Consider the following 20,192-nt stretch of genomic DNA (forward strand, 5'->3'; position numbering starts at 1 on the left):
AAGACACATAGGGGGGGCATGAGAGCCCCTCATATATCAGGAACTGCCACTGTTCTGAGATATAAAATGGCAAACTTTTTTATTTAGTACTGAAAGCAAAATGGGAGCAATATAAAAACATTAATTGTAAGCTGAGCCTGGTATAAATTGTAAGAGTACCTGGTATAAACAGGTTTAGAGGCAGTTTTTGCATAAACATCCATAAGGATCAAAGCTGAGCTCAGTGTTGCTGAAGCTTCCTCTTCTTCTTCCGTTTTCCTCCTCTCAGCTTCTCCTTCCTCCTGTTCTTCCTGTTTCCCAGCAGCTGATTGTGGCTCTGGTGGAATCGGTGGCGAGGTGGGAGGAGGTGAAGAAGGTGAGGTGGGTGATAGTGGTGAGACTGGTGATGGCGGAGATGTGGGTGATGTTGGGGAGGGAGGTGTTCGAGGAGGAGATGGGGGAGGAGGGAAGTCCTGATCCATATCATTCTCCAGGCTCATTTCACTTTCTGAAGGTGGTAAAATTGTTGGAGGATCTGGGATTTTCTCTGTGCTGTTGGTCAGACCCTCTTCCTCGTTGGGGAGCAGCAGCTGCTCACGTATGTTGACATCACTTGGAGATTTAAGGAGCTGGCTGTAGTCCTCTCCGAGCCGGATGTCAAGAGATCTGGATCGAATACCACGTATGGGGGCAGGACTCTACAGGGTTGGACAAATAGTTGGACCATTGCTATAAATTACTTTATGCATTGCAACTTTTTTAGCCGTGATATTTGAACTTTTATACTACCAGTGTGTTGTCATCTACTTCATAAAGTACTCCAGGAGGAGGCCGACAGATCACTAGGTGGACTTCAGATGGGGCTCCTCGCAGCAGGAACAAAACTCTCTGGAATGAAGAAGAAAAGGGTGATGGTCCAAAAAAAAAAAAACCTTAAGGGAGAACTGAATCAGTCAGACACAAAACCCAATTAATCATATAAATATGAAATCTCACCAATTTGTTCTGTATATCCTTAGCCCAAGTTTACTGGGATTTTAAGTGAACAACAGTGTGGTTTGCATTTGTGTTCATCCCCTTGTTAAAATTCTAAACAACCAATCTCTTCAGAAAAGAGAGTATTTAAAATCAGACTCAATACTAGAGGTTGCAAGCCTAGTTATAAAATGGTCCAGTCAAAGTCCACACCTAAATTTAACAAAGTAACTGTGACAAGATTTCAAAGCTGATCTTGCCTTTCACACTTCCAGGATTCATTTCTTAAAATCAAAATAAATGCTTTGGAGTTACATCCATTATTTTTTTAAAAGATTAAGGTTATCAAAAAAATTTAAGAGCATATATACTGTGATGCAACAAAATTGATTATCATCGTTAATAGATTAACAAATAGGTGTCTCTGTGACAAGGGTGTACAGAGAACAGGGCCATTGATCTCACTAATAACATATTATCGAAGCCAGAGAAAACACTGCTGTTATGCAACAAGTTCACTGATGTATTACATTTAGAATCCATGAACACTATAGTCATGATGGTATTTTAAAAGTGGAAACTCAACCTGGTAGGAGAGATCTTTCACATGTTCTCCGTTGACAGATAAAATGATGTCCCCCTCTCGCAGCTGGCCGCTCTCTTGAGCTGGCTGACCTGGGAACAGGCGTTTGATGCGAACCACGCTACCACGGTCTGCTCCCGAGCGCAGATGTGATATGTAGAAGCTGAAGCCAAGACCAGACAAACTCTTTTTCAGAACCACTTCATGGGTATTTTCTGTGAAAGAGAGAAGACGTAACAGAAAAAAAAATTTGATTTGAAACAGTCCATCTGTAAATTTTTAAATGTATATTTTGCACATTTTCTTTTAATATTCCAACTAAGAAAACTGAAGGTTTATAAAGACAGTGAACTGTTCCTTTACTCAGACAAGAAATGGGCAGCTTCAAGGTTTCAGTGAATGCAATCTCAAGGGACTGAGGCAGCATCAGTTCTGGATGCCTCTGACAACTAGCACAATGTAGCTGTCAGATGAGTCACAGTCACCCCTGGGCCCTGTGTCTTGTGTGTAAGTTTTTTTTTTTTTTATCTGAGATGGTGGATTTGCCCCTTTCTCTTTTCTCTCACCATCCGTCACAAAGCTGTAGTCCTTGGCTCGACCACTCAAGGTTGTTTCCATGGAGACCTCTGTCCTGGGGGTCGACTGAGTGTATGATGGACTGTGAATCAAGGGGAAGCAGGGAGAGTCAGGTCTGTGCTCCAAGACAACAGTAGGCTCCCTTTCCAGCAGCAGGCTCACCACCTTCAAGGAACAGATTGACAACTGTAAACCTCTTCATGTCTTTAAAATGCACCAGAAAAGAATCAGTCTGAAGCACAAACAGTGGGTAATTAGTAGTACAATCTTTAAAACAAAAGTCTGACACTGAAGTTGTTTGATCTACGAAACAGATGATAAAAACACTTTTTGCAATAGCTAACTGTTGGCTAATGGGGAGAAAACTGTGGCAATTTCAATATTTATTAATATTAATAAATATACATAAAGCAAGCTTAAAAAAAATTTAATTTAACCAACATGTTTCTTCTGGCTGGAAGTAATATCAATGTTTTGGAAAATCTGAGGAGGGAGATTAAAGATTATGTTGGCATGAATCCTTCCAACCTCAGAAACTGTCAAAATACCAGCGGAAACGTGCAAAAAAACTGATCAGCAATTACAGATTGGAATACTGTTATGCCATTAGGAATATTTGCAGCGACAATTGGGAAAGAGTTTCTGACGTGACTGGGTTTTTTGGGGGGGGAAAAATATCCTTTTTTAAATGGTAGTTTGGCATTTGTTTTATTGCCTTTTGAAGGGCCTTGTCTTATTTTCCTATCTGACACAAATTTCTCAGTGGAATGGAAATACATGTGTATAGATCAGCATGAATAGTTTTGGAGATATAAAAGAAATTAAAACAAGCTACTTAATGTCATTCTGTTGTAGAAGTTTAATGAATTCAGGTGGGAGGCAAATTAAAAACTGGTCTCCTCTACTTAATGTTCAAAAACGTTTCAACCATCATCAGCCAGATATTTGAAGAGCCACTTTGGAGAGTTAAAAACTCTGAAGCCTGTGTTGTGGTTTAAAAGAATAAGCATCCTAATGCTTTGCGGTCTTAAGGAAAATTAATTATCCATTTAAGCCTCAAACTTCTGTCTTTCAGAAAATATTTTGGATTTGAACATGTTAGCGTCCTTTCAAAGGTAATAATCTACTTTTTAGGGGAATATACATTGAAGTTGCTCTTTTATGTTGTTAGCTGTACTAACCATCCAATGTTGAATCTGGCTCTAATGTAAATTATGAATTCCTATCCCATTAGCAGGAAGGCTTGAATAAATATTTTACGGGCTACTCTTGTAGCTTTTTATGTTCTTATCCAAAAAGAGTTTGAAGAATCAGGAGAAGCAAAAATTGGAATTGAACCTCAAAGCCTGACATTGAAAATCAGTCAGAAAATTTGACTGTTTCAGCTCTAAAATGATTCATAACACAAACGTGAATTGAAGCTCTTCTTTCCTGGAAAACATAACCAATTAAGAACATCATCAGGTTTACATTTTTTACAGAGCTTGTGTGCATATTTTTGTTTGTGAATACCTCCCCAGTCCTTTTTAGACACTCGACAGCCTGTTGGTGAGTCACTCCCCTCAGGTTGGTCCCATCAACCTCCAGCAGTCTGTCTCCTGCCGTGTGCACAAAAACAAATATCCTTACAATTAGCAGTGTCAACATATAGATGGTTTGCATCTGTGTCAACAAACAGAGATTGTTTCTTGTCCAATTTTAATCTCTTGAATGTGCGAAATACATTATATACACAGAATTATGGGGAAATGTGTGTTTGTTGAAGGACAGCAATCAATATTTATATCTAAGGAAATGCACATCGAGGTAGGAACCATTAGGGTAGTTAGTCTCTAATTTCATATAAATCAGAAAACATTCCAGTAATTTAATTTCTATTCTAAACCTTCAAGCTAATTTTTTAAAAACAAGCTATTGAAACTGACATGAAAGAGTGATAATTCACAACTTAGAGCTGAAAATTTTGAATTTTAAACGTGATCTATTTAAATATTTTGTTTCGCAATTTTATTTCACTGTTTAACATGAAAGATTAAAGGAATACCAGTCTGAATGCGTCCATCTTGCTCAGCAGCTCCTCCTGGCACCAAACTCTTTATATAAATGCCTCCAAATTGCACATTTGTGTTTATTCCACCCTTTTTGGAGCAGAGAAAAAAAGATGTAATTATTCAATGTCATGGGCCTGAACTGAGCCTAACCATCCAAACTCAATAAGCATGGAGGCGTTAGGATTTCTGCACTGTCTACCCTGCTACATTTAGGCTATTCCCCTTAAGTCTTTACAGTTATTTTTCTAGTTAGAAGAACATTTCTCTTACTTCTTATTCCTTAAATGTTTTTAAACCTTCTCCAAAATAGTTAAGACAATAAAATCAAAACAGATTAAAAGCAGAAAAGAGGTAACTCACAGTGACACTTAATCCAAGGCTCCCACTGCTTTTCTTTATATCTATAGTAAAACGATCTCCTGTTTTGAGGCTTAAGATGGACGGAGACCTTGGAGACGCGTCCTAGAAGGGAAGCAGAAAAGAAAAACAGTTTCTAAGAAAAACAAGACTGCCCACTTTTTGTCTGCAAAGTAAAAGTAGGACACAAAGAAAGGCCCAAAACATTATCATCAAATAAGAATTTTTAGAATTGACTTTAAACCTCTCAATTTTACAATTTTCAATTAACATACATACTGTTTTCTTATTTTCTTTTATCTGTTTTGAAATGACATTTGTTATGAAGCTGAGCTCCATTCAATTCAGTTTATTTCTATTTAGTTCAACTAGTTTCAGTTTGGCTCAGTTCCAAACCAATTTAATCCATCAAATTCAAATTACTACAAAGGCCATTTTCAGATAGTTTACAAACAGTACAATTCGATACAATCCACTCATATTGGACAATAGAGTATAAATAAAGTCTGTAGCTCATTTAACACCAATTAGCAAACAATTATCTGTTTAAGGAAGGCCATTTAAAGTGCATTGCATCACTGACTTTACTGCAATCCTTTCTCCCAATCAAGCATGTTTACTCAAGTATTGTTTCTGAAACCAGAGGATGACGCGGAGCTTCATCCAATTATTAGGAGCACCTAATCAGTTTAGCACTGGAAACTGTCTGACCTGTTAAACATCTTCCATGGAAATAAAGTCAATTGCCCCTGCGAAACAGTGCCTCCTACCTGAGCATCTTGTATTCGGACAACAGGAATGTGGAGCTTCCTGTTATGCTTCGGAGTGGCCATGCTGGACAAGATGATGGCCTCCTCCAGCTCCTCCACAGGGGGGCGAAACTCTGTGCCACTCAGGGTGGTCTGTGACCCAAAACTCCTCTCTAATGACAAACCTAGAGTGCTCTGACTCAAGGAGCCCTGTCTGTCCTTTAGTGAGTCTGCAAGGAAAGAAGCCAAGAGAGATTACACAACTTAACCCTGAAGTTGCCGTACTATAGAGATTACAGAGAAAACACAGCAGAGTAACTCTTACGTTTAGGCTGTGAAACGATGAGCTCTACTTCATCAGGACTGTTCTGAAGGATGGCAGCAGCATCGCTGAATGTGACTCCTTCTAAACTGGTCTTGTTAAGAGAAATGAGACGTCCACCTAGAAAAGCAGCATATTCCAAATAGATACTGGTGAAAAGTTGAGATGTTTATCACACTGCATCTTTGATTTTTTGTGAAGTCTTACACACAGTGCTGTGAAAAATGATTTATTCCCTTTCAGATTGTTCTGTTTTTGCCTTTTTTGTCACACTTAAAGGTCAGAATGTGTTTATAAAAAGTATACAAAAGAAAAATTCAGTTTTCCAGTTATGACTTCAAGTAAAAACAAACCAATCTAGCTCTAGTTCTTCATGAACTGGATGGCTTGACACAATTGAAAGAGCTAAAAATTCTGTTCTAAATTTTGTAGAAATATGTCAATCATGATTGGGTTATGCATCAGGATAAATCAGCAAGTTCACCTCCGAGTGTCTCGAAAATGTCTTGATTTAGCCTAGTCAAAGTCTGGGCACAGATTCCATTGAGCTGCTCTGGGATGACATTAAGAAACTGTTAATGCTGAAAATCTGCTCAGTATTTATAAACTAAATAAATTCTGCAAACAGTATTAGGCCAAACTTTCTCTAATGCAATATGCAAGACTTTTAATCAGTTATCCAAATATTTGATGGCAGTTGTTGCTGCCAAATGTAGCAAAACCAACTGTTGGGTTTGGGAAGCTTTTTTCACAGTTGGTTTGAATATGTTTATTTTTTTCAGTGGGCCTTTCTTTCTCTGGCTTTTTGCATTTACTCTTTGCTTATCTTTGTCTCACATTAAAATCAGCTACAGGATCTAAAACAATTAAGTGTGACAGAAAAAACCCCTGAGAAATCAGCATCAGGATCAAAGATTTTTTCAGGTTTTGCTTATTTCAGCAGTAAATCAAATGTTTCCAAGTCTCATTCCTCCTTACCAGGTTTGATTCGTCCATCTTTGTCTGCAGGGCCATCAGGCACAATGGAAGCAATGAATATCCCCAGGTCAAGTTTTCCTGTGTTGTCCTCTCCTACTATCACAAAGCCTGAAAGAAACATGGCAAGGAGGCAACCTGCTTAGGATTAAACTGCAAAAACCACAAACACTGTAATCTTTTCATTTTTTTAAATATTCAAGTGTGATTAGGAAATGCTCACCAAAACCCAGTTTGGGATCTTTTTTCAGTATCACACAAACTATCTCTCTCTCAGGTGGTGTCCGTGTTGGAGTATCAACTAGTAGAAAAAAAAAAAACGTATTTACTTATAAATGCACTTACTATAAATTGGATTATTTGTTCTAAAAAAAAAAAACAACAAAAAAAACAAGGATTGAGAGGATCCTTTAATAAAATAAAGATAAAAAACATGTTTATCCTAATGGAGATGACCAGTTCAGACTGAGTCTATGTGAAGTAGATGTGTTTTAGCAGAATTATGGATTCTTCTTTTGATGGATTTGTCTTCCCGATGTCTGTGTTGGAACTCTACAACGTTCCTATACTTAATTAAGACCAACAATAAGGAGAGGGAATATTATCATCAAACAGGAAAAAAAAAATATGATTGTTGTGTTGTTTTCTAACATGCAACTATAAACTAAACCTAATCAAGCAAACTTCATTACAAAGCTTGACTTGACAAACGTTTGTACTTTGGTTGTTAAATATGTGCAACTGTATGCAAAGAAAAGATTTATTATTGTCACCTCTTAGAGAAGAAGAGGCATCAGAGTCCTGCTTTTGTAGTGAGACGCTGGACAGCCGTCTGGGAATCCCTGGAGAGCTACAATATACAGTATATGAGTATATTTATTTATATCACAAGAACGCCAGTGACCAAAGAGACAGTTCTTGTTATCATAATCATAAATTACCTCCAATTCTGTCGCTCTTTCCCATCCCTGAGGTCTCCCGTTCCAGGCAATTCCTTGTTCAGATCTCTGCCCATCTCTCTCCTCATTTCTCTCTGCTGGCGCAGTCGAGCTTCCAGCTTGGCAGTAAGATCGTCACAGGACTTGGAGAGGGCGTCGGCCTGGCCAGATGTCAAACCTACATGGTTCAGCATGCCCTCTGAGCAAGATATCCGCTTCAGGCTCATGTTACGGGCCCGGTATGCAGATATGTTTTCATCTGGAGAACAAGAGACAAATTGTTTTTATTTTTGTCTTTGTTGTGACATTCCTGTTCAGTTTTGTTTTGTGTGTGGGTGTGTGAAACAACAGTGGAAAGTACGGTAATATATTTGGCGAAATAACTAAAGCCGTCCCACCAGGTATCATCGTGTGGTTGAGCTGTCGAGATGTCATCTCGCTGTGAAATTTGTGCTGTGCTGAGCAGAGGTTCAGGAGGTACTGTGCAATTTTAGAGGTTTCTGTTACAAAGATGTGCTTTTTACCGCTGGGTCCACCGCACTCTATGATCAGCTTACGACGCTGAAACACAAACACGGGTCAGGGTCATGACTATGAACTGTAAATATAATTGTTTTGAAACACTTTAAGTGAAGATTAAAACATAACAAAATTATGACGTATTGCAAAAATTCTCATACACTTCAAATATTACTTGATACACCAACAGATGCTTTATGAACAAACACAAAGTGTAATTCATAAATGCAAATTAAAAACTTGGGAAATGTGGCATGCAAATGTATATAGTCCCCTTTAGTTTGACTCCCCTGAAGAAATTAGTGGGATAACTATTAGCCACAAATCTGGTCCTTTATGGAGGAATAGGAAGAATAAAAATATGGTTGAAAGAACACTGCTGTTCACAGTCACTCTTCACTCAAAGTCAAATGCAATAACACTTTATTGATCCCAAAGGGAAATTAAATTTTTTTTGAAACTCGTATTAATTCAAATTCTTCAAAGAGTTATTGTAGCTAGTGATGGCTGTTGGCAGGGAAAATCTCTTGTAGCGGTTTGTATTACAGCAAAATACAACTGGTGAAACATTGGCAGTGATTAAAATCACCATATATTGCCACAAATACAGATTTGTCTGAGCATGAAATGTACTACAAAGTCCCATTCTCAGTTCACCACATGCAAGCATGTTGAAGCAGGAATAATTTTGTTGTAAAACCAAAAATACTTCCTTTGCAACATTTTCTAGAAACAGTTTGAAACAAAACCTAAGTGGAATGTCACTTATTATTTTACCCCAGTGGATATAGAGTCTGTTTCCCTCCACAGAAAGCGTCTGGTGACAGTACGCAGGTGGTTCTTTGTCTCATAGACGATGATTCCTTTGGCGCACACTCCCAGAACTAATTCTCCTATCAATGGTCTTTTCTCTCTTCCTACACGGTGGAACATAACTCCATACTCCGGCAACTGTTGGACAATCTGAGGGGGAATTATTATGAAAAAGTTCACACAATCACCTTTCAAATTAGCATGTCATAAGGGAAAAGTAAGGGAAGGGTGCATTTACCTTTAGGTACTCTGTTTCTGCCTCTTCAGGCAGCAAATGGGCATGACTTGCATGATGTCTCGGCAACTCCTCTCTGATGATGGGCACAGCGAGCTTCTCCAGCATTCTCTTGGATACATAATGCTCAGGTTGATAATAGTCTTTACCATACAACTAGACAGATACAAAAAAAACACACTATTGGTCACACTCTGACTCATAAAGTAGGTATTTAAAATATTTTATTATTTTTCTGTGTTTCATCTGTACCTCTGCCATATAATCACCAAACTCAGCCTGCAGAGCGAGAGCAGCCAGGAACAAGCCTGTCTCCTCGTTACAGTAAAGTCTGTCCTCCAGGATATCTTTACGCAGCTGTAAGTAATACTGGTGCTGAGTCAGTCTGTGCCTAGACAGTGAAGGAGCAATTATTATTCAGGCACTATTTACTGTCACTAATTAACAAATTAAAGCAATTATTGATGTCATTTCTGGGATATATATTGATGAATAAATACAGCATAAAATAAAGGATAAGAAACTGAGTTTAGAGACCTGAGTTTAAACTTTCAATGAATGTCCTATTAAATTATGTCAAAAACCTGCACATTTTACACATTTCATGTGCACAGGTTGAGAAGGTTTACTTGGCGTACCTGAATTACCTGAATTGCAGGAGGATTTTTTTTTTCTTTTTTGCAGATACAAATGTCTGTATTGGTCTGAAAACCAATACAAAATTGTTTTGTAAAATTTTGCCTGTCATCTGCATGTTGTCTCTAATTACATCAAATTCTGTTCTCTGTTGTTTGAAATTGTCACAATGCTTCCATTTTTAAGATTGGTCTCTTTCTGTGTCCTGCTTGGATTTTGAGAGCATTTCTTGTCATTTTTTCCAAGCTGATTTTTTTTCACTGACATTTAATGTCATTGAAGCTTTGCTACTCAAAAGCAAATAATGCTGAAAAAAGGCATCAACTCTACGCAAAAGTAATGAACTTGAAAATGTTGCACTTACAGAATGAAGGCAATATCATCAACAAAATATTTGACTCGAAGAAACACCAAGAAGGAAGACATCTGCCCTTTTTTCCAACTGTCAGGTGCAACTTTGGAGATTTTTGTATCGTGTTCCAAAAAGAAATATTCATCATCTGCAAAACAGGACAACAACAAAAACAATCAAACCCTTTCTTTATCTCTCTGCAATTACTACGGTAATTTCTACAAAACAAATGTTCAATTAGAATCATATTTATGACATTTTAAATATAATTTCTGATTTGGTCACTTTTATACAGACAGATTAGGTCCAATTTGACATGTCCTCTTACCATCTAGGAAGGAAAGACCAAAGTAAAAGTGCTCCACCAAGTTTGCGTGAGCCACCACCATGTCAAACACATCTCTTGCCCTGGATTTAATGTCACAGCGAACAACCACGTACTGTCCGTTAGGCAGCACTACAGTCACTTCTCGCTGAGAGGAACTTGAATGGCCCTTTTTGGACTGTGGTGTGCAAACACAGAGAAATGCATGCACATAGAAAAAACAACAACAACAGACACACTGAGAAGGTTGTAACAAACATGCAACTAAGCATGTAGACAGGTCAACGTGCGAGAACAACAACTTAAAGAGTGTGGAAGAACATACAAATACACCGATAAGGGGTAGAGAGAGAAACAGGAAGACTTGAAATCAATAATTTACCACGATAGATCCTGGAAGCTCAAGAAGAATTTGCTGCTCATCTGGCATTCTCATAAACTCCGGACCCAATGCCTGAAGTATACAACATATAATTAAAAACCTTATAGAATAATACACCTATTTTATGCTGTTTTTCTTAACTGTCTGTTGCTAAATTAAAATTTTCCCAGTGTTAACAAGTTCGATCTCAAAAAGGGTCATATTCCCTTGCATCTTTTGCTCCTACAAAGCATTTTAAGTCTATTTATCATAACAAAAGAGCTCCTGTTCTTACCTTAGCTTTTCTCTGGCTCAGGCTGAGTGAGGATTCACTGAAGGTAATGGAAGGACTGTGAGATCTGCCTGATGCTTTTGGAGAGAAATCGTGGTGGGGGCTCCTACCAATCCAGCTGCAGTTGCTGTCCCTGCGGCGTACCCTCCGAGGGAGCCTGATGGGACAGAGGCAGGATAGGAAGGACAGAATGAGTAATCGTTGTGTGGACGAGCTGAAAAGTCAAACAACAGCAGTGAGAGTCACGTCCCTCCAAAGTCAGCGCAGACGATGAGAGAGACAAAATGAGGAAGGGAAATATTTACTTGCATTTCTGCTTGGAAAATGACTTTCACTCATTCTTTCTGTTAATGCTACATTAACTTCAAACTTTTGAAGTAACATTTTAATTTTCATTGCTCTTTGGTGGGTCAAAATTACATCAATATACTTACAACTTCAAATGATTTTCTAAAAAATTAAAAAAGATGCAAAAGTTTATACATCTCCAAGGAGCATTAATGTCCCTGATATATAATCATTAACAATTGATTAAATATTCCTAATTGCCCCTTGACCACATGCTTTTTGTAGCCACCAACAAGCTTCTGACATAATTCCGGTTAATTGTTTGATCAATCTTAATGTTGTTGTAGACCTCCTTTAAAGTTGTTGGTTTTCTTTGAGCATTGTCCAAAAATTTTCAATATGAGATGGAGGTTTTGGAAATGCCATAATCTTAATGTTAGTTCATTTCATTGTTTTTTTATATAGAAGTACAGAGGCATATAGACCCCAAGATAACTGTAGAAACTGTCAAGCATGGTGGTGGTAGCATCATTAACAAGTTAATTGATTGTAGCTTAAACACAGTATGAATAAATCTGACTCACATAAACCTAAAAAATGTTCCAACCTTAACTTTGATGAAAATGTCTTACTATTCAGGAATTAGTCATAAGTCTTACCAGAATTATGCCAGAAACTTTGTGGCTTTTGCAAAGAAACATTTAACCAAATATTTTTGGGATGCTATTAAAATTTGAAACGTTTGAAAATAACTTCCAACTTGTGAATGAAAATCTTGTATTTAAAAAATACAAGTGAATGGTTGTGTTATTTTATGCAAGAAAATAAAAAGAGTGGAGTAAAACCTATAAGGTCTCAAACAAATATAATATTCATGACCGCGATGAGTATATGTAAACGTCTGACACAAGCAGTAAGTATGCACAGCTTACACAGAGATAATGAAAATAGTAGAAACTCTCTGTCTCCCAGTGAAGATGTGCTGATGGGTATGATACATGCCTGTCTAAAGAAGACTGGTACAACAGCGTGGGTGAGCTTCTTGGTCTTTGTCTCCAAGGTCTTTGAGGTAAACTCCCTAAACCAGAAAAATTAAACAAATTACTTCTATACATTTTACTTTATGTCATGTAAAAAAAAATCAACTGTGAAATTACGAGATAAGCAAGTATAAGATAGTAACTTAGAAACAATAAAGAACAGCTCTAAAGCATCTTTTGTGTTGTGTGTTTACCTGACTTTGAGTCAGAGTCCGTTGAGTACCTCCGCCCTTCAGCGCTTCCTTCACTGAAGTCCGATAATGGCCCTCTCTTTCCTGTCAGGCAGGTAGGAGATGAAAGATGACAGCAACATTTGATTTTTGTCAGCCTCCGAGCTCCTCTAAGACACTTATGTGTATGAATGCAACTGAAGGATGATGAAGGTTTATTCTGGAGCATCCTGCATGCTCTGTATCTGATTACTGGCTCCAACTGAACTCTAATCCCAGGCTTGCTTGAGGTTAAGATCTTAATCCTGTTGACCTCTATTCTATCTTGAGTCAAAATGTAACTGTAAGGTAATTTCTAGGATAATACACATGTGTGAGTTAAAGTTTTCTGCAGTTCAAGGCACAACTAAATAATTTTTGTATCATTTGAACTGTATACAAGAGAAGATTATTTATCAGAAGCTAAAAAGGCATACTCACTGTGAAGTCTCTCCCTGATCATTTGGCTCCTGCCACTCAGAGGAATGTTGCTGTCTGGCAGAGAACCATCCACCTAAAAATGAAGGAAAGCTGTCATGCCTTTTGATTTTGGACACATAATGTATAAAATTGGTTGCAGAGAAGGTGCAAAGCCAGAAAGGAAGAACATGCAGTCCTCTGATATCTACGACTCACTGATTCGTGAAAAACCTCCTCCACGAGCTGTCGAACAACTTTGGTGGGCGGCAGCAGGTTGGAGGCCTTATGCTGGGATTCACAGGCCTCCAGAATTGATGTGAGATTTACCCTGCGGTGGGCCAGGTCCTCACACATGCTGAGGAGGATGCTGTTTAGATGGTCACTCAACTGAACTGGCTGAAAAGGTTTTAAAATACCATCACAAATGGCTAAGCCAGTGGACTGTGGAACCAGGAAAAAGGAAAAGTTTTGTTTCAGGGACTCTCACCTGATTTTGAGGTAGCTGAAAATCAACCGACCAGTAGAGAGTCATTCCCAGCGAATATACCAACATCTGTGTAACGAAGTATATTTGTTGAGGAACAACACAGCATGTTTCTAGAACTAAGACAGAGATAACTGGCTCTAAAAAACATATGTTAACTGTCAGGATCTGTGTTTTTCTGTGTATTTATTTAGAGTTTTCTGTGTCCCCGAGTCTTCGTGTTGTCCTGTCTTCCCCTTGATTGTTTCCCAGGTGTGTCTCATTTCTGTGATACCCTCCCGTGTATTTAATGTCACCTGTGTCTCAGCGTCTCTGTCGGGTCCTTGTCAATGTGTCTTGTCCATGCGTGTAGCCTGTTGCTACCAGTGCTGAGCCCTAGCCTTCCGCTCTACTGTGCTGCCAGGTTTTGTGGACTTTTGGAATTATTTAAGTCTATTTTCATCATTAAACTTCCATCATTCATCTCATCTGGGTCTGCTGCGTCTCCCTCACCGCTTCCACCACAACAGTTCATGACATTAACTTTATAAGGAATATGTAGCTATCTTTCCTTGGATTTGACATTTATTATACTTTTAACTGTTTTTCTAAGTGGACTTTCAAAATATCCTCAGAACCACCAGTGTGTTGAAAACAGTTATTTATTCCTTATATGGCTTTGAATATGCAAAATACAAGGCGCATTTGGCAACACTAGGTTGTCTAAGTCAAGTTGTTTATCCGAAAGACAGATAAATCTGCTAAGATTTCTCAGAAAAAGAGATAAAAAAGGTTTAAATGAGGTCAATTGGCTAATTCAGAAATTCAAAAAGCTTTCAGTTGATTAATGATTATTCATAACTTTAAATATTGATTTTATGCAGTGGACTGATTACATGTTTGAAAAGCTGAACTGTAAAACAGTTTCAGATATGAGATGGTTGTTAAGCATTATAATGAAAGACATGTGGGCCAATAATGAAAAATGTTTTGGACATCTAAATACCATTAAAAAATAAATGAAATAGATTCAATTTATCACTAGTTATAATACATAATTGTGATAATTTCTCCTCTGGAAGTAAATTTTTTGAAGAAGCTGAGATCTGAGGGTCAGACTGAATGTCACAACTGAAGAAGAAAACTTGTCCAATTGGGTCAGAGAGAACAAATCAAACATTTGAGATCTGTTTGTAATTAATCTCCCCTTTACACACACGTTAAGAATCCTTTGAGCTGATCTTAACACGTGTCACCAAGAGGACCTTCCGACTGTCATATAAATAAATAATGTTTTTTTGTGGTCGTTCTGGTACTGAAGGCTAAATGCTGTTTGTGGTTTTTAGCGACATCTCTACTTTTTCTTTTGTTTTCACTCATCTATCTCAGAGAATAGACTTTAACACACTTTTGTTAGTTTATAAATCACTGAACGACTTAAATGCCCTGCGACAGTCTGGCGACCTGTCCAGGGTGTACCCCGCCTCCCGCCTGGAACGTAGCTGGAGATGGGCACCAGCAACCCTCCCGACCCCATTAGGGACAAGGGTGCACAGAAAATGGATGGATGGATGGATGAACGACTTAAAACCAAAATAATTTTAAGACCTGTTGTCAATGTGTCAACCTTCCAGACTTTTCAGGTATTCTGCTCCTGGTCTAAATTGCTTACAGCTGGCTTTCATTAATAATAACTGTAGTTTGCTTTCCAGCTTTTTACCACTTTATTTTGCCACTGCATTGTAACGTTTCTTACTTGTTTGTTGTATGTTTTCATAATGTAAAACACTTTAATTGCCTAGTAGCAAATATGTGCTGGCCTTGCCTTGCTAGCTTTCTAGCTTTGAGTAAGACTCATTCTATTTTTAAACTATTTTAAAAAATAACTCATGTTCCTCAGATGCATAATTTAACCAACAGAATCAACAGGATGATAGATTTCATCAAAGGAAACTCTTATCCACACAGATGATGACCAGCGACTTTTAAACAGCTGTATAATGATTTGCTTTGTTGTTATTGGCTGGTTTGTTTGCAAATAGCCTAGAAATGTCCAGCCATCATATTGTTAAGGACATAGACAAGTTCTGTATCCCAAAAATTAAAATGTTTATGTATGAAATCTGTGCTTCTGCCTCAAAGAAAAGAAAAGACCTTGTGAAGATTCTGACATAAGTTGGTAAGAAAGCCTTGCATGGACTGAAAGCTCAATCAGACAGGAAAAACTCATTACTCGAAAACAACATAAAGTCTAAGGGAGAAAAACTTTCATTTTTGATTAATATAGACTAAGCCCAGTTTTGCATTTTTGGCCATATTATTGAGACACTTGGATAAAAATGGGGGAAATTTGCAAGTTTGAAGACACCCTCATCATGAGGTATGTTGGTGGCAGCATTTTGTTGTGGGGCTGTTTTTCTGCAGAAGGAACTGAAATGACATTATGAAGAAATATTTAAGCAACATGATGACATCAGCAGTGAAATTAAAGATTGGGTGCAAATGGGTCTTCCAAATGGACAATTCAAAAAGCATACAGCAAACGTGGTTACAAAGTGAATTAAGGGTAACAAAGTCAGTGTTTTGGAGAAACCATCACAAAGCAAAGCCCTGATGTCAGTCCAATAAAAAATATTCTAGGCAGAACTTGAGCAAAGTGGCCTAAAATCCGGACTAACTTACACCAATTTAGTCAAAATTCTAACAAACTACTGCAAGAAGCCATGCAAAACGTCAGATCAACATCTTATGCTTTTATAAAAATATGTATGTAAACTATTGAATGTAAGTAAAGTTAACAGTATTTTCTAAAAAAATATCTGGCAAATTATTCTGTCATTTAGAAAACAAAAATAACTTTGGTAACCATCCCTGACCCAAAACACAAACAATATTTCTGATTTTACTTGAAAAAAGAAAATATATGTTCCTCTTAATGCAGTGTATGATTACTGCATGTATCAGCTGTGTCTTTGAAGTAATTTTGTAAGTTCTTGTGATTTTTGTGTGAATTAAAAATACTATAATGTATTTAAATTATTTTAAAATTAATTTATTTCTAATTATATTAAATAATTTATTATACATCCAAAACCACAATTTAAAAAAAATTATGTTGCCTATATCAGCCACTAGGCGGCGTATTTACTCCTTAGTTGACCTTCAGTTTCTCTTGTCCTGAGATTTTGCATTCACAGGAAAACCACATCTGCTTATGAGAGCCCTGACTTGGTAATCAGTTCTGTCAGTTGTAAGGTGAAAAGGTCCTGATATGAAAAAAAAACAACAAGCAACAACAAAAAACAGCAATTGCTACATAGCTGCTGCTTCTAACACGAAGGTCTTTTAATCTTTTAAACGAGGTAGTAAGGCAGGGATTAGGACTCAAGCACTGACCCTATCAGTGGCAGGTTTGGTTGACCCAGCACGGTCCTGCAGCATCTCGGGAGCAGCAAACGCAGATACCTCATCTGATAGGCCACAGTTCTTAAAAGCTAAGGAGCCAGTGGCTGACAACAGCAAGGAGGTGGGGCTGATGATGCTGCACATGTTGTTGTGACCTGAAAAAGACAAGAAGTCCAGGAAAATAGTATGCACAAAGATGTCATTCCACAACTAAGTGACTGTGGGTCGAACTCATTTCAAAACAACACGGGAACGACAATAAGGTGTGGTCACAGCAAAGAAGCGTGTTAAGTGAGCCAGTAATGAGGAGAGGCTATCGGAAACGCTTTACCCTTATAAGAGACATCCATTAAACACTCTGCAGCGCCCAGCAGCAGGGACCAGATCTCCTCCTCCAGCAGAGGTCCCCCCCGGGCCTCCAGCACCTCAGCTAATGTAACAAATGTGCTGCTCATTCTGGCCACATTCCACACACACACCTGGAAACACAAAGAGCACAAATAAAAGCTGAGATGTCATTCTTAACATAAATACCTGTAAATTAGATCAATGTTTTGTAATGTTAAATGTAAATGGAGCTAAATACAAAAATAAAGAACCACCCCAAATTGGAAAAGCACTGGAATGATTATCAGGTTTTCAGCAGATACATTATTTAAATCAGAGTGATGCAGTAAACATGCATGTTGTAAACCCCCACAGATCATTAGTTTTTATTAAGATGCACTACAGCAGAAACTAGGATTAGTGTTCTGATATTGTAAAGAGAGAATCCTTAGAAATAAGATAAGAATAACAAAGACTCTGTTGGTAAACACATATGCTGGATTTTCCATGGATCTCAGCACTTTAATGAAATTAGACTAATCAATTACTGAGGTAGCTCTTTTCAAGTAGCATTCAGTTGTCATGCTTGCTCCATCAGATCTTTTTTGTTACTTTCACTGAGTTTACCTACATTTTTCATTGCAATAATACAATTGTTGGTCTGCTTTTAATGTAACAAAGTAACTCAATTACTTTAGGCCTCAATTAATCCCTCTCTTTAAAATGAACTTGTCCTTGAGTTACAGGATTAAATGTGTGGCAGAATAAAACAAACACACTTATCACTAATTACATTGTAATGCTAAGAGTTACAACGTGAACATTGTATTGAATTGAAATCCTACTTTTTAGTGCTGCCGAGTACATTGCTATTATGATAACGTTTACCAAAGTCTCCTATAAGAAGTACTAAGGGGAGCCAGTGTTGTACCACCGTTTTACAGCCATAGTTTGGCTCTAAACCATGTCATTGTAGCTCTGACTGTTACGAGTAGTCAAAGAAGAAAATAGGAGGTTCACAGGTGTTCCCACACAGTCATCAGTGAAAACCTCTGTAGCTGTGCTTCTTCAAAATGTTATTTTGAGGATCTAACTTTTAAGGAATGCAACAAGCACCAAAATGTGTACTAGATTTACTAGCTGATCTTCAAAGCAAGTTCTGAAAGCTTGTTTTGCACTTAACTTTGAGCTGCACAATGTATATCAAATCAAAGTGATCTTCTTATTATCAGTATGTGCAAACCTGCAACAGCAAAGGATTGTTTGGATGCTATCTTTAATAACAATTTAAATTTCAAGGTTCTTGCATTCACACTTTACGTCCCAGTAATATATTTGGCCAGCTGGATCCACTTCCCCTACTCCCAATCTCCTCACCTCATACTTTGTTGATGGAAAAAAAGGAAGAGCAGGGAGACTCTAGCTTAACTGCAACTGAAATTTCCATTACAGCATTCAAAAATGATACTGCAATAGCATGCGTTCCTAATGTCATGTAGCCCTACCAACCGGCATTAAAATTTTATTTGAAAGCATTATTATAAATGAGAACATTTACAACTAGAATTAGTATTTAACTAGAGTATCTAACTAGAGTATCTAACTATTAGTATCTAACTAGAATTTTGAATTAGAACTAGTCAGGGATTGTATTGCATCCAATTGATTTTATCATGTAATTCTAAATTAGAGAAGTAGAGATGCAACTACAAGGCCAATACCAAGTTCTGTCTTTCTATAACATCTGGGAGTTTGAGATTTTAAATTCCTTTTAAAGAAAAAAGTGTGACACAAAAGATAAATAAAAACCCTGTTTGTATTAGATGCATAGTTTTGGATGAAGGGGTCAGAAGAAATGTTATTTAGCTCAAAAAAACTTAATCAAATCCCATTTTGCTGGTTTGCTGATTTATGGACTGCTAACAATTGATGTTCTTCAATTTTACACACTTACACACACTCAAATAAAAGGTCAGAGCTGATGAAGGAAAAACAGGCTGATTGTTTCCTGGCCTGTTGATTGCTGCATTTCCATATCTGTACAACTGAATATGAATTAGGCTGGTTTTTCTTATAAACAACCTGAAGATAGTATATTGTTGATAAACATACTGAATAGAAGTGAATAGGATTGAACTGCATCTGATTCAACAGAGTTGAATTAAACTAAACTGAACTGAAACAAATCATATTAAAGTTTATTTTCTTCTTTGTTTAATCTCAAAATCTGCAATACATTTTCTATTTATGTATCTCTATTTCTCAAGAACTAGATCATATAATCAGACACATCTGAAGTCATCTTCAGGTGTCTGGAAGACATTTTTTGTGGCAACTGCAACAATGCTTCTTTTATAAGTTGTTTACCACAACTAGCTCAGTCATTTCTCTAGACCTCTGTAGCTCTAAACCTGTCTATTGCAAAAACACTCGATGAATGTCTGATAAATAAAATAGGAAACACACATTAACACAGACCGAGGTATATAGAAGAGCTAAAGTGTGCTTAGAGTAAATTAGGCCAACATGCCTCCTTGGATCCAGCTCTCCTAAAACTCAATGTTACAAGTTACTTATGGGATGAATCACATGAGCATCTAGACTGTTTATTTTTTGCTCTGATAAGCACTAACATAAAGGCTTTACTATGCAGTGTCAACACTGGGTGTCTCATTCTGTCTCAAATCTACATTAACCAACAGATCACCATTATAAAACTGTAAATAGACCAATTGCAGCCAATTGCCAGAAAACACACTGAAACGAAGGTGACACAGTAAAAATAAAATAAAATAATTACCTGGCAGCATATGTAACCAGTTTCTGATCTTGTGTAGATTATTTATCTTCAGTGCTCCCACCACAGATCCAAAGCAATCTCTGCGATCATCGCAATGCCGCTGTGATGTCCTCCCAGTAAAGGCTGCTCGCTCCTGGCAGGTGATTCATCAATGACATTAACTATACATGGAGCCTGAACCGTTTGCTCTCTACACCCCAAG

General features: G+C 37.5%; 1 protein-coding gene across 4 annotated transcripts in view; it reads right to left on the reverse strand.

Moving 5' to 3' along the window:
• Nucleotides 1-20,096, reverse strand: part of ptpn20 (protein tyrosine phosphatase non-receptor type 20) — a 34,363-nt gene extending 14,267 nt beyond the window's left edge. For 2 of the 4 annotated variants that reach the window (XM_028006420.1, XM_028006422.1), the window contains exons 1-29: nucleotides 19,991-20,096; nucleotides 17,195-17,342; nucleotides 16,855-17,018; nucleotides 13,483-13,548; nucleotides 13,212-13,391; nucleotides 13,017-13,089; nucleotides 12,561-12,641; nucleotides 12,329-12,404; nucleotides 11,042-11,195; nucleotides 10,768-10,839; nucleotides 10,389-10,563; nucleotides 10,073-10,208; nucleotides 9,325-9,463; nucleotides 9,076-9,228; nucleotides 8,802-8,987; nucleotides 7,904-8,066; nucleotides 7,509-7,764; nucleotides 7,341-7,417; nucleotides 6,791-6,868; nucleotides 6,571-6,678; nucleotides 5,596-5,712; nucleotides 5,292-5,500; nucleotides 4,525-4,626; nucleotides 4,158-4,251; nucleotides 3,626-3,711; nucleotides 2,104-2,278; nucleotides 1,541-1,752; nucleotides 769-867; nucleotides 160-677 (exon numbers count right to left, since the gene is read on the reverse strand). In XM_028006420.1, the coding sequence (XP_027862221.1) occupies nucleotides 160-677; nucleotides 769-867; nucleotides 1,541-1,752; nucleotides 2,104-2,278; nucleotides 3,626-3,711; nucleotides 4,158-4,251; nucleotides 4,525-4,626; nucleotides 5,292-5,500; nucleotides 5,596-5,712; nucleotides 6,571-6,678; nucleotides 6,791-6,868; nucleotides 7,341-7,417; nucleotides 7,509-7,764; nucleotides 7,904-8,066; nucleotides 8,802-8,987; nucleotides 9,076-9,228; nucleotides 9,325-9,463; nucleotides 10,073-10,208; nucleotides 10,389-10,563; nucleotides 10,768-10,839; nucleotides 11,042-11,195; nucleotides 12,329-12,404; nucleotides 12,561-12,641; nucleotides 13,017-13,089; nucleotides 13,212-13,391; nucleotides 13,483-13,548; nucleotides 16,855-17,018; nucleotides 17,195-17,318 (4,073 nt within the window). In that variant the 5' untranslated portion in view covers nucleotides 17,319-17,342; nucleotides 19,991-20,096. Of the gene's footprint in view, nucleotides 1-159; nucleotides 678-768; nucleotides 868-1,540; nucleotides 1,753-2,103; nucleotides 2,279-3,625; nucleotides 3,712-4,157; nucleotides 4,252-4,524; nucleotides 4,627-5,291; nucleotides 5,501-5,595; nucleotides 5,713-6,570; nucleotides 6,679-6,790; nucleotides 6,869-7,340; nucleotides 7,418-7,508; nucleotides 7,765-7,903; nucleotides 8,067-8,801; nucleotides 8,988-9,075; nucleotides 9,229-9,324; nucleotides 9,464-10,072; nucleotides 10,209-10,388; nucleotides 10,564-10,767; nucleotides 10,840-11,041; nucleotides 11,196-12,328; nucleotides 12,405-12,560; nucleotides 12,642-13,016; nucleotides 13,090-13,211; nucleotides 13,392-13,482; nucleotides 13,549-16,854; nucleotides 17,019-17,194; nucleotides 17,343-19,990 lie in introns of those variants that run through there. The other 2 variants (XM_028006421.1, XM_028006423.1) reach the window with 2 other exon arrangements.
• Between the last annotated feature and the right edge of the window lie 96 nt (nucleotides 20,097-20,192).

The sequence above is a fragment of the Xiphophorus couchianus genome, chromosome 22 (assembly GCF_001444195.1).
Source record: "Xiphophorus couchianus chromosome 22, X_couchianus-1.0, whole genome shotgun sequence".
NCBI classification, from domain to species: Eukaryota; Metazoa; Chordata; class Actinopteri; order Cyprinodontiformes; family Poeciliidae; genus Xiphophorus; species Xiphophorus couchianus.